This window comes from Symsagittifera roscoffensis, chromosome 7 (genome assembly GCF_963678635.1).
Source record: "Symsagittifera roscoffensis chromosome 7, txSymRosc1.1, whole genome shotgun sequence".
NCBI classification, from domain to species: Eukaryota; Metazoa; Xenacoelomorpha; order Acoela; family Convolutidae; genus Symsagittifera; species Symsagittifera roscoffensis.
In genome coordinates, this window is record NC_087068.1 from 44406794 (window position 1) to 44419152 (window position 12359).

The 12359-nt window shown below is 41.9% G+C and overlaps 2 protein-coding genes across 2 annotated transcripts in view; both read right to left on the bottom strand.

Moving 5' to 3' along the window:
* Positions 1–4490, bottom strand: LOC134851545 (exosome RNA helicase MTR4-like). Its single transcript, XM_063867676.1, has 2 exons — positions 1680–4490; positions 1–419 (listed from the first exon to the last, which is right to left on the bottom strand). Exons 1-2 carry the CDS (start codon positions 4486–4488, stop codon positions 151–153), a joined length of 3078 nt encoding a protein of 1025 aa, XP_063723746.1. The 5' UTR covers positions 4489–4490; the 3' UTR covers positions 1–150.
* Positions 1–12359, bottom strand: part of LOC134851547 (paraplegin-like) — a 215967-nt gene that overhangs the window by 182791 nt on the left and 20817 nt on the right. The gene's annotated exons all lie outside the window — the stretch shown is intronic.

The following is a 12359-nucleotide window of genomic DNA, read 5'->3' on the forward strand; positions in this document are numbered from 1 at the left end:
TAAAAGATTTCAAATATTGAATTTCGAAATCAAACTCTTCAGAAACATTTCAAACAAATCGAAGTCCTTAACATAACAATTCAACATCAACCAACGTAAGTCTTGAATCGCTTCAATTTTGCAGACTTGATAAAAGTCCCAATATTTCGTTCACAGATAAAGCGAAGCCGCAAACACGATATCTCTTTTAATCTGTTCGATTCCCTTGTTGAACTTCTGTTCCAAATCTGCATTGCCGATTGCCTTCGCAGCCTTGGTCATTTCTCTCATCAGTTCCTCCAGACGTCGCATTCCTCTGATAATGGAACCCTCGAATATCTCAGATAATTTGCAGACTTCGTTGAAGGGAGATCCCTTGGCCCAGGCATGGGATATTTCCATCAAGCTGGGTCGGAATGAACTCACGTAGTCATCTTCATCTAAATTCAATCTTTTTTGGAGTTAAACAGGCTTAACAACTCATTAAATTAGGCGCTAACGCTACTGAAATCGAAAGCCATCAAATAAGGTTCATTTTACTGCTGTTTCATACATGTTTCACACGTGCATCAAACTAAGCAGCAACTCGAAAAATACCGATTCATGATTCAAAGGCAATCATAAATTTTCAAATCTCAAAACAAGGATAGCCGGTTCCTGTGAAAAGAAAACATAGCGTTCCGACCACATTAAAAAAAAACATTTTTTTGTTGTTGAAAAATAGTGTTTTTCTGCGTGTAGAGAGAAAGACAAAAATTAGTATTGGCTCCAGTTAACTACAATTAGTGTTGTAATTTAGGTTCTCTCGGCACTTCAGTGATCGGAATACTGATCATCAAGAAGTCATGTAGGACGAAAAAAACTTTTAAGCTCTTTCGCTATATCTTATGTCACAGGTTAACTATTTTCCAATTTAGTCTAACTTAAGCTGAGGCCTAATGAAGATTTTGAAATCATTAGGCCAAAGCATAAATTAGACAAAATTGTTTATTGTAACCATTAAACCTGCGACATACGATATAGCTACACAGTTTAAAAATTCTGATCAACAGTTAACGAATAATGCCATGGATGAGTCTTTGCGTCCTCTATGAGATCGTTTTCCAAAGCTTTTTATTCCTCCGATAAGGCAACAGCACCTTAGTTAAGATAGCAGCAGGAGATAGGCTTGCCAAAGACGCCTGAGATTTGAAACCAGATAGAACAAAAGTCTTTGTTTCAATGTTTTTTTTTCAAAAAAAGGTGTCAGAGCTCTTTTAAGGGTCGTTTTTTGGAAATATCATCTTGCAAACAAAATCCATATAATTTTTCAATAAGAGCAGAGGCGGATTTAGGGGGGGGGGGGGGAAGCTTCCCCCTCAGGGATTTGACCCCCTACCTTGAGGTATCAATATATACTAATTTTGAGAAAGCACGCGCCACAAAAATGAGATTTTTTGGTCAACATTTTCCAAAAATTGCCTAAAAACGCCTTTTTGGCCTGTTTTTCAAAATAAAATTTTGCCTTCGGCGCAGAAGATTTGACCAAAACAGGGTCTTTTTAGTGATTTGGGAGAGCTCGGAAAATCAATTTGGTCGACCTAAATAAAAAAAGGTCCACAAAATTTTCGAAAATTTTTGGAAAGTCCGCCCCCCTCGAGAAAATCCTAGATCCGCCCCCTGAACAAGAGGTCAAGCACTGTCCTTAACTACCAACTCACCTATCGTAATTTTGCAGTCCGCTGAGACCTTTGCAACCCTTCTCGCTGTCTCTTGTAGAACTCTGAACGGTTTTGCTAGTCCTTCGTCTAAATTGGGATTTTCACTTCCTTTCTCCTGAAAAGCAAAACAGCTTAACAAAGCTACCGCTTGTTCTGAAGTCAGGTCATTGAATACTCCGTTGAACATCAACTCCGTCAGAACTAATTCGTCTCCTGAACTTATTTCGCATGCCACTCTTCCTTTCGTTTCAATGACGTCATTCTCACTCGCGTATCCGAGTCGTCTCAAGACTCTCTTACGGCATTTGAGCTCCTCCATTTGGATAATATTTTTAGCCGACTTCAGGTCGCCTTTAAGCTCTAACATTCTCTGTTCCAACTTGTTACATCTATCGCACAGATCGAAAAGGATAGACAACTGTGGGTCATTGTGTAATGGGTGCTTGAACATTCTGTGTTCCAATGTTTCAATACGTTTAATCACATCAATTGCCGTTGCATCTTTCACACCCATATCGGCACACAAATCCAACTGTGGGAATCCTTGAGGAAATCTTTTGCATACCTCCTGAATAGACTTTTCAACGCCTTCACGGCTCTGCTTGCTTCTGAGATCCTTGGGTAGGTGTAGTCTAATAGCGCTTATTTGATCTAGAGTGTTCAACATGACTGGTGCTACTTGCAGCTCGCATCTTCCAGGGATATTCGGTTTTCCTGGAAGCGGCTCTTCAAGGGTAGGATCAACATTAAGTAACACTTCTACCACATATTTAGGAGCTTCGTCGGCTTTACTTTTCGTGGATTTCTGAAAATTCACCACCGCGCCCCAACCATAGTCAACATCTTCGTGCTTGACTTTCGCAAGCCTTCCTGGCTGCATGAAAGGCAAAGCATACTTAGGAGTCACCATATATTGGTGCAAGTCGCGTCTCAATTTCTCCAACTGTTGTCTGATTTTGTAATAGACAAGAGCTTTGTCTTCGTTTGGAATTTTTAAAGACTCATGCTCAGCTTGAAGCTTTTTGAATGCTTCGATGGTAGTTGGAACAGAAGAAGACTGCTGGAACTGGAAAAAGGATTTTTCTAACATGTATTCCGGGTTGATCTCTTCTACTCGGAGCAAATTAAGAACCATATTGTAAGTCAAATGGAAAGCACTGTTCAAAGGGTCCGCTTGGCCTTTGATCAAGTTACGCCCAACTTCAGGTGAGAGTTTTTCATCGACCATCAGAATCACAATTCCACGCTCATCGATTCCTCGACGTCCGGCTCTTCCAGACATCTGGATATACTCTCCCGAAGATAGCCACCTGAAATTCTTTCCGTCGTATTTCCTAGCATTTGTAAAAACGACGGTTCTTGCAGGCATGTTCAACCCCATCGCAAACGTTTCTGTAGCAAATAAAGCTTTAACGAGACCTTCTCCGAATAAAATTTCGATTGCCTCTTTCAAAATGGGCAGCAAGCCTGAGTGATGGATGCCAATTCCTCTTTTGAGAACCGGTAACATTTGTTCTACTTGAGGCAACTTTTTATCTTCATCGCTGAGGCAGTCGATCGCATTATTAAACACTTCTTCAACTAGCTGTTTTTCTTCTGCTGTGTTGAAATCAAGCTTTTGCTGCTGCAGTGCATATGCCTCGCATTCTTTCTTACTGAAACTGAACACTATCACAGGTTGAAAGTTTCGCTCGTTAATCATTTTCACTATTTTGAAAATGTTGCTTTGGACTTGAGAGTTGTTCTTCTTTCCTCCTCCAGTTCCTCCTGATTCACTCGAACCCTTTAAACTTTCCATTGCCAGATTGAAATTATCTTCACGGAATTCACCTTTTTCGTTGACAACTAAATGCAAACCCTCAGCTCCAGCCGGGTAAATGTAGTGCTGCAAAGGCGTTGGTCGATAGTCTGTATACACCACGTGACACGATTGCTGATGCAAATGCGCAACCCACTCTGCAAACTGTCGGGCATTAGGAATTGTCGCCGACAAGAAAACATAATGCACATTATCAGGCAACAAAATAATAGTTTCCTCCCAAACCACACCCCGTTCCTTGTCTCGCATGTAGTGAATTTCATCAAATACCACCCAAGCTACTTCGCGCATGACCTCAGATCCTCGGTACAACATACTTCGCAGAATTTCGGTCGTCATTATCAAGCAGCCAGCTGATGGGTTAATGGTTACATCACCAGTCATCAAACCAACGTCAGTGAATTCTTCTGTCATTTCTCTAAACTTCTGGTTACTAAGCGCTTTGATAGGCGTAGTGTAAATAACACGCTGTTTATCTCGAAGCGATGTCGCAACTGCGTACTCAGCTACCACTGTTTTACCAGCTGATGTATGAGCGGACACCAGAACAGATCTCTTATTTTCAATACAACGGATCGCTTCTTCCTGGAAAGGATCGAGTTTGAATGGATACTGTTTTGCTGGTGTCGTAGAAAGAGATTGCAACTCTTCAGCCGCAACGCCTTTAGGGGTGCACATTTCATGAACACATCCGGTTCTTACATCGGCTACCTTCGCCGTTTCTATTTGCGGCATCAATTTTATCAGTGCCATTTCTTCTTCTGCAATTGAAATTTTAGTCTTTGCAAAGGACTGTTCGTCTTTCTGTACATCAAAAAGTCCATCGTCATCTTGAAGTAAGTTATCCACATCTTTGAACCCACTGTCTGTGTCGGTCCCAGTGGATTTCGAAGCACCTGATTTTTTACGGGAGTCCAAACTCTTCCGCGGCTTCTTCGGAGCAGGTGTATCGTCTGCGCTAAACACGTCAAATAAATCACTTCCCGACATAGCGCTCTGAAAGATATATCGAGATTGAAAAAGCCATGTTCAGTTCATTTTAGCAGAAATTTGACGCAGAAGAGAAACTCTACTTTGCGTCCGAAAATCGAATTGAGAGAATCTATTAAAAACTAGAGAAAAAAAACTTGAAGAAGAAGAAACACTTTAATTACTCTAAGGAATAGTCGTTGCAATAGTATACTACTACTACTAAAAGACTTCATTCCCTGATAATGGGCAATGACAAAATAAAAACAGCAGTAAGCGCGACAAGTCGCGCATTTACACTTTTAAAAAAAGGAACATGAAGAGTTCAAATTAAAATCCGTCAGTTTGTTGAATAACAGTGTTTCTAGATGTTTTTTCACAGTTGATGGATTCTGCAACAGGTTGATCCCCTTTCCTGAAACATAGTTTGCGTTCTCCACAGTACAATAAAAATAGCTTCCCCATGTGGTCTTTCGGTAGCGCGAACACAGTCGTATCGCTGGACCGATTACCCGCTCGGGAGTAATAAAAAGAAATGAGTAACAAAAAGAAACATGATTAAAAATATTAAAATCATAACGGTTTTGCAGAAGTTTACTGAAAAGAACAAGGTCGTTCAGGTCGACCATAATGGATCAAAATGCAGATTCAGCATATTCGAAATTTTAGCAGTGAACCTTCCGAATTGGCGATTTTGAGGGAATAAGAGCGTTATTGGAACGATTGGCAAAACGGTGAGGGCTAGAATGTTCTGGTATTTTAAAATTTTAAAAATTCGAATTATGACGTCATATTTCTGAGAAACATCAGAAACGGCCATTTTGGCAGAAAAGTCGAAGAAGGACACAACAACGATAGTTGCGACGACGACAACAACGAGAAAATTGAGAATCGGAATCAGAGAAAAGCAGAAGTAGCAGAAACCGCTCCAAGTTGCAACTATTGTGTCGCTACAATAGTTGCAAGGCAGTTGCTAACAACAGTGAGGGATGGAAACCAGCCTTCCGGGTTACAGAGAAATCAAGCTTAACGTGCTTGATTCAGTGGATTCGAGAATCAGGAGGGGTTTCGGGACTGGAACTTTTATCATCTTATATGAACTTTTAGCTTCCCTGTCATGTCCTGATTTGAATTTAACTAACATCTGAATTCATTTTGCTAGAATGAGAAGCTAGGAGTTGGGTGAAAGGGTTGATCCATCTTCGATGGAGATGATGATTTTTATCTACTGAACAAAAACATTAATAATTCAATAAGTGGTAGTAGCCCTGTTTTTAGGAGTGACCTCGTGGTCTGGAGATACTGAGACCCAGCCATGGGTTTACTATTTCTGCATGTATTTCAGTTAATTTGAGTGTTTTGACCGAGGCCGAAAGCAGTAACGTTTTTTGTCGACCCGATGTTGGAAAGACCACCGTAAGTACTGGCTTGGTAGAGACGGTGAAAAGCATGCAAAGCTCTGTTTGGACGTTAGCCAGTCGTCTTAGGACTTAGTTTTGTTCTCCCTCTATATGTATCTTCCGGGCGAATGTTACATACATGTTTTTATGGCGCTCCTGGGTGTTATTCTTTTTTAACATCATGACCGGCAGAACCGTTAACGAGCACTCCGCGCCGAGCGGATGCTCACATTAACGCCCTTAATAGGCATAAACCGCCGGGGCGGAAGGGTAGTTCGGAACGCGGAAGCCTTCCGGATTATCGTGAATAGCTTTTTAACCTAGTTAAGACCGAAAATTCACGAACCAGGAAGGGTGGGGGGATTCGCGGTCCCGTCATTTCCTGAGTGGTCCATGACCAAAAACATTTAAAGATATAGATAAAACCAAACAAAAAGTAGTATAGTACCCAAAAAAAAAACATTAAAAAAATAACCGAAAAGACCAAAAACAGTAAAAAAAAAAAAAAAGTAAAAAATCAGTAGATATCATCCCCCCAGACAAGATGTGATCCGACCCTCCCGTTTGTTGTTGATAAAGATATTGTTGTTACAGGCATTTATATCAGTCAGGATCGTTACGATCAATTTTGTGGCCCGTTTTTGAAGCTTGTACTGTAGGGTTATTTGAGCATTTAAGCACGTTAATGATAAATTGCGCTCAATCCGGAAGGGTCAACTGATTTGCGCTCAATCCGGAGGGGTCTTGGGAGAAGATTGATCCGGCAAGCAGTACAAGGAGCAAGAAGAAGGGGCTCAACGACAACAACAATTGACTGTTGGGTATCGTTAACAAGTTTTGTATCCCTTTTGGTGTCCACTGTAGTGACCCTTCACCGAACTGCGAATATCCGAGTTAAGCACCTTAATTCGGATATTAAACAAACCCGGAGGGGTATAGTATTACTAATATTATTTTTTATGTAGCCTATATTAATACTCCTATACCGTTTTTCAGTGAAAAACACAGAAATTAGACCGGTTTTTAGGGTCAAAATAGCGATATTTTGATTCCCACACAAATCGCAATTTTTGAGATATCGATAATTTTTGAAACGGAAAAAAAGCGCTAAATTAGTGTGTTACATCGTAACTGCACTACTATAATAGATAAAACCGGTTAAGTTTAGTTCGGAAGTGGTTGGAACTATTTTGGAACAAAAAACCAAATTTTCGTGATTTTTGAGAAAACGAAACATTATAAATTCAAAATTTTTTTTGAAATTTTTGAGTTAGAACAGTAAAAATAGTTGTTCGGACAACTTCCACTAGTGAATCTACGAGTTTTAAAACCCGCTACCCGAAAGCCTTCCGGGTTGCAGAGAAATCGAACTTAACGTGTTTGATTTGGTGGATTCATCAACCCGGAGGGGTATAGGTAGCATAGTTTTTCGCAAAATTTTTCAACTAAAGCGTTTTAGATCAGGTCTTTTGCATTGAACTAGAAAAGTATAGGCCTTCTGAGCTCGGACCAATAATTTTCAGGTCGAAAAGAACAGAATTGTGGAAAAAGTTAGGCGGAACCTATAAGAGAAAAATTTCTTGACTTTAGAAAAAAGATGTTTTGGTTAATAACTTTGGAACTACTGGGCATATCCAATTGATCTTGGTACCAATAGATCAGAAATTAGCTGAGCTTACTGATAGGGACAAAAGTTTTTCGAAAAAGAAAGCGTGAAAAGTTTTTGAGATTGTTTTTAGCAAATTCACCAATTTGGGAGGGAGACCCTTCACGTTTTGTAAATTTTTTTTTAGGAAAGCCCTTACACCCCTCCCAAAAGGTAACAGCGGTTGAATAGAGTAACTTTAGGCTGTTCTAGACGAAAAGGGAAGGCTAAAGGCACACGAAAACCTTAATCGAGCCGAAGTTAGGCTAGCGATAAGACCCTTCACCGTTAGCGTGAATTGTCAAATAAGGGGCTTAACTTCAATCCGGAAGGGTCTAGGAAAGGATCACATACCCTTCCTAGTTAATTTAAAAAGCATAATAGCATCGAAGAACGTATCCGGAGGGGTATAGGTTGAAAGAAGGAAATCTCCGAAAAGCTACTTTTACAAAAAAAAAAAAAAATTCAAATTCGGAGGGGTCCCAATCCGGAAGGGTCATGTTTTCACAAAACCGGAGGGGTCCAAATCCGGAGGGGTCTTATATTCACTATTTCAGAGGGGTCCAAATCCGGAGGGGTCTTATATTTACTAACTCAGAGGGGTCCCAATCTGGAGGGGTCTAAATTTTGCTAGTCCGGAAGGGTCTTATTTTTGCCAATCCGGAGGGGTATTATTTTATTAAAGGACTTAGGTAAACGGAAGAAAAACTAAAGTGAAAGGTATAAGGTTATTAGCAGACAGGCTAGGAATCAGTGACTGCACTGGTAACTTGCCTTTCATTAAAGACCAGACCAAAACAAAACAGGTCCGAACTCGGATATTCGCGACACTAAGTCTAAACTAAAAAGAGCGTAATTCATTGGTGTGGATTGAAACCCAAAACGTTTTTGTGAAAAGTGACTGCCCTGAGGATTGTAGTAGGTCTAGTTCGGGCAGTCCGAAGGCAGATAGGTAACACAGTACTCGGTGGGTGCAATAGACGCGCACTTGAGAAAATTACTGCCTTCAAAGTTTTGTCTGTTTGGTGCAGCACCGAGCAGGGAAAGCTTTTTCTTTAAAATATAAGTTCGACTATTGTACTGCGACCAACTAAAAGTACAATACACATACGTTTTTTTATAGAGATATTCATATTCTGTCATTATATATATTTTTTTGTTTTTGATTTTAAATCAACATAATTTGTGCTTGATTGGGTAGTGAGTACACTATCTTTTAAATTGACTGATAACAACATATTGTGCTAGTTCTCAAATCTTACGAACGATAATCGGTTAGTGTGAATAAATTATATACAAACTGTACTCTGATAACATACAGGGATTCGTGGTCACTATTTAATAGAATCTTGTGAAATTTATTGTGTTGTGTCATTATTATTGATAGTCAAAATATAAGGTTACTAGCAATCGAATTAAGTGTATATGCATTAATAAGTGACAAATTGAGAATGTGTCTAGACAAGTCAAGGAGACCTAAACGGGGTAATAGCTCTAGGAAATTCATACCTAAAAAGCAAAGAAGAACAATGACCGATCCTTTTGTGGATTGGATCAAACGAGCCCGGACCGACAAAGGGGAGACGGTTTCAGGCAGAATGGTTGAAACAAGGAGTCGGAAGACCTCAGAAGAGCGAAAAAAACCGTTAGAAGTGGAGGTCAATACGGACCATGCCATGAACGACAACCAGGAAGTCTGGCGAGTGAATCTACTCCGGTGGAACAAGGCCATGATTTTGCCACTTCCACCGGGACATTGGATCGAGAGGAGATGTCGGAACTGTCCGACATCTCAACTGAAATAGCGGCAACTAGAAGATCTCCAACAGACAACACTATGATGCAGGCGGAACTGAGAAACAAACAACGTCATCATCGTTCTCAGAAAGAATGAGGAACACCTTAGGAAACATCTTTCCATTCACCATGGGAGGGGGCGCAGGAAATGGAGGTGAATCCCAGGAGGAGGAGGACGAAGAAGAGCAAGTGGACTCTGGGTCTCAAGTCAGCCTCAATAGTTCGACCCAGGAGAATGAGGCATACGTCGGAAGAGAGACTGGAACCAGGGACAAATTTGGTGTAGTGAGAACGATAAGCAAAGAGGTAAACACACCGGGCCAGTCAAGAGACTTCGCGACTATGACAAATTCAGAGCTGCAAACTGGGGGGAGTAGAAACAGAGGGCTAGGCAACGCATTGGCGGATCCTGAGGTGGATAATGAAAAGACGTCGAGGCAGAGAGTCAAGGCCCGGATCTCGACCAGCACGAAGCTACCTGGGACCGACAGGGTTACACCGCCACTAGTGACGCCACTCGTGGATAACGGGGCAGCACTAGAAGAAGCCTTAAACAACATAGTGGACAGTTTAGGAGAACAAAATGAACAGATGTCTAGAAGAATGAGTGAACTAGAAAGGAAACAGTTAACAGAAAGAGAAAGTCTGCGGAAAGAAATAAACCGCAATAGACAAGAAGTTGGTAGGAGCGAAAAACGCTTGAAGAAAGAACGGACGAGCATATGGCGAAGAACTTGTCGCGAATGACAAGAGAAGCGGAACAGAGAGAGTTACGCTTAAGAGACGACATGGAGAAGTTGTGAATTCAGCAAGAGCAGTCTCTTGGGACTCTTGACACAAAGATAGACGCGATGATGGAGAGGCGAACTCAGGCTATCATGGACAGGTTGGACGGGCTACTAAGCAGCAAGAGTGGACCAAAAGAAGGGGAACCGAACTCGGGAGGTCCCAGCAGGGAGCCGAAGGTGAACTTCAATGAACATCAAAAGAGGAAGACATATGGACCCACTAGAGGCAGGGGCAGTTCAACAGGCTATGCCACAAGGGATAATAGAACATGGGGCCCGAACAGTAGAGCAAGTTCAACGGGGAACAGACAGACCTCTAATGAACGACCAACGCAAGGCACACATGCGAGTGGGAGAAGTGATTCCGGTAACAGAGGGTATGCAAGCCCGGGGAGGAGTCATGTGGGCCAAGCGGGAAACACTCACGGCGATTCGGATTGCAGGAATGCACCGCATACAGAGCCTTTGAGAAAGTGTGAGGACACTCAGGCGGGACACTCAGGGGATGCTACGGCAACGGCCACAGCCTTTGAACCCCTAAACAGATCTTTGGAGACATTCCTTACAAGGTTATCCAGAACCAATGAACGCAGTGAGAAGTCCAGAAGAGTTTTTAAGAAACCAAGATGCTATAAAGACGAATCTGATGGCTGTATTGATACCTGGATAGAGGTAATGAAACTGCATTTCGAGGAAGAGGACTTGTCGGAGAGACAGGAATGCAGTGCGCTCACCAGTAATTTGGAAGGGACAGCCCTAAACTGTGTCATGGCCAAGAAGCAATATCAGCGTGACACAGCTGAGAAAATCTTCGAAATCTTGTTAAACCGTTTCGGATCAGGGGTGCAGGGGCACCAAGCGATGATGCGCTTCGAGAAACGGATGCAACGAGAAGATGAAACGATAGACAAGTTTCTCTTGGAAATGCTGAGAACACGCAGCCAACCGGATGAGTCAAATCGAAGGATGAACCTGGCCGTAGCCTCAAAATTCATCGATGGTGTGAAGAATGATGAACTTCGAACAATGCTAGCAACGCATTACACCACTATCAATTAATGCGCCAACACCAGAGGAGTTGAGGCTCAAGTCAAAAGAGTATCTTTTGTTGAAACCTCCTTCGAGATCTGGATACTACAAGAACAATTATGGCAATTTTAACAACGGACCAGCAAACCAAGGGAACAATTGGTACAAACCGAGGGATGATATGGACAAGAGACGCTCTTGTGCCAATTGCAGTTCAACGGACCATCATGTGTCAGCATGCCCAACTTACAAACAAGGCATGAAAGCAATAGGCTTTAGCCTCGAGGACGAGGATGCGTCAGAATTGGACCATGAGGATTTCATGAGAGGAGTAATTGCAAAATTCGGCCCGAGGTGTTTCTTTTGCAACTTGGAAGGCCATTTTAAATCAGATTGTCCGCAATTCTGGGATGCAGTGGCAGACATCAAGCATCCAAGGCATGAAGAAGCTTTGTCAGGAGTGAAAGCCAGCAAGGCTCGCCTGTTGAGTGAAGCGGAGGCACGCAGAAAAGATAAACCTCAAGAGCTGGCGGCAAAGAAAATGCAAGCGGTAACAGAAGAGACACGTGAACCGGAACCAGCAACTGCGGCCGATGACTTCAAGATTGATTATAAGGCAGCCGCGAGGGATGCTCTAAGTAGAGTGCAGCAGGAACTGGTGACGAAAGAGATCGAACAAAAAGTGAAACTTGAACTGGAGAATGAGAAATTTCAGGAGCAACTGAATGCCTTCGAAGCAACGGAGTTCGAAGAAACTAAAGCACAAGCAGTTTGAGCATGAAACTTAATGTGATCTCCGGTCAGAGGTTCGGCATGGTGCCGCAAGGAAGCAAGATACAGTCGATAATCTCAGTAGCTGGACAACAGGTAATCAGAAATTTAAATCGAGGAGCTATTTACGTAGCCGGAAGAACACCAATAACGGTCCTCCACATGGGAGGACGGGATCTTTGGATGAGCTTCCTGGTAGTAGAGAATTTGGACGACGCCGACCAATTCATCTTGGGCAGAGATTTTGTCAGGAATTCTGACGTGATGATTGACTTGAACAACGGTCTGATACGGATTAGAAACCCGGACAGGAAGTATGTTAAGAAACCAATTAATAGGATAAAAACAGACGAAAACAAGGTACCAATTTTTTTAGATAGAAAAGTAAAACTACAGCCAGGACAAGCTGTGGTGGCAATTTTTAGAATGAGGAATTTGAATTCTTTAAGTGATAGTAAACAG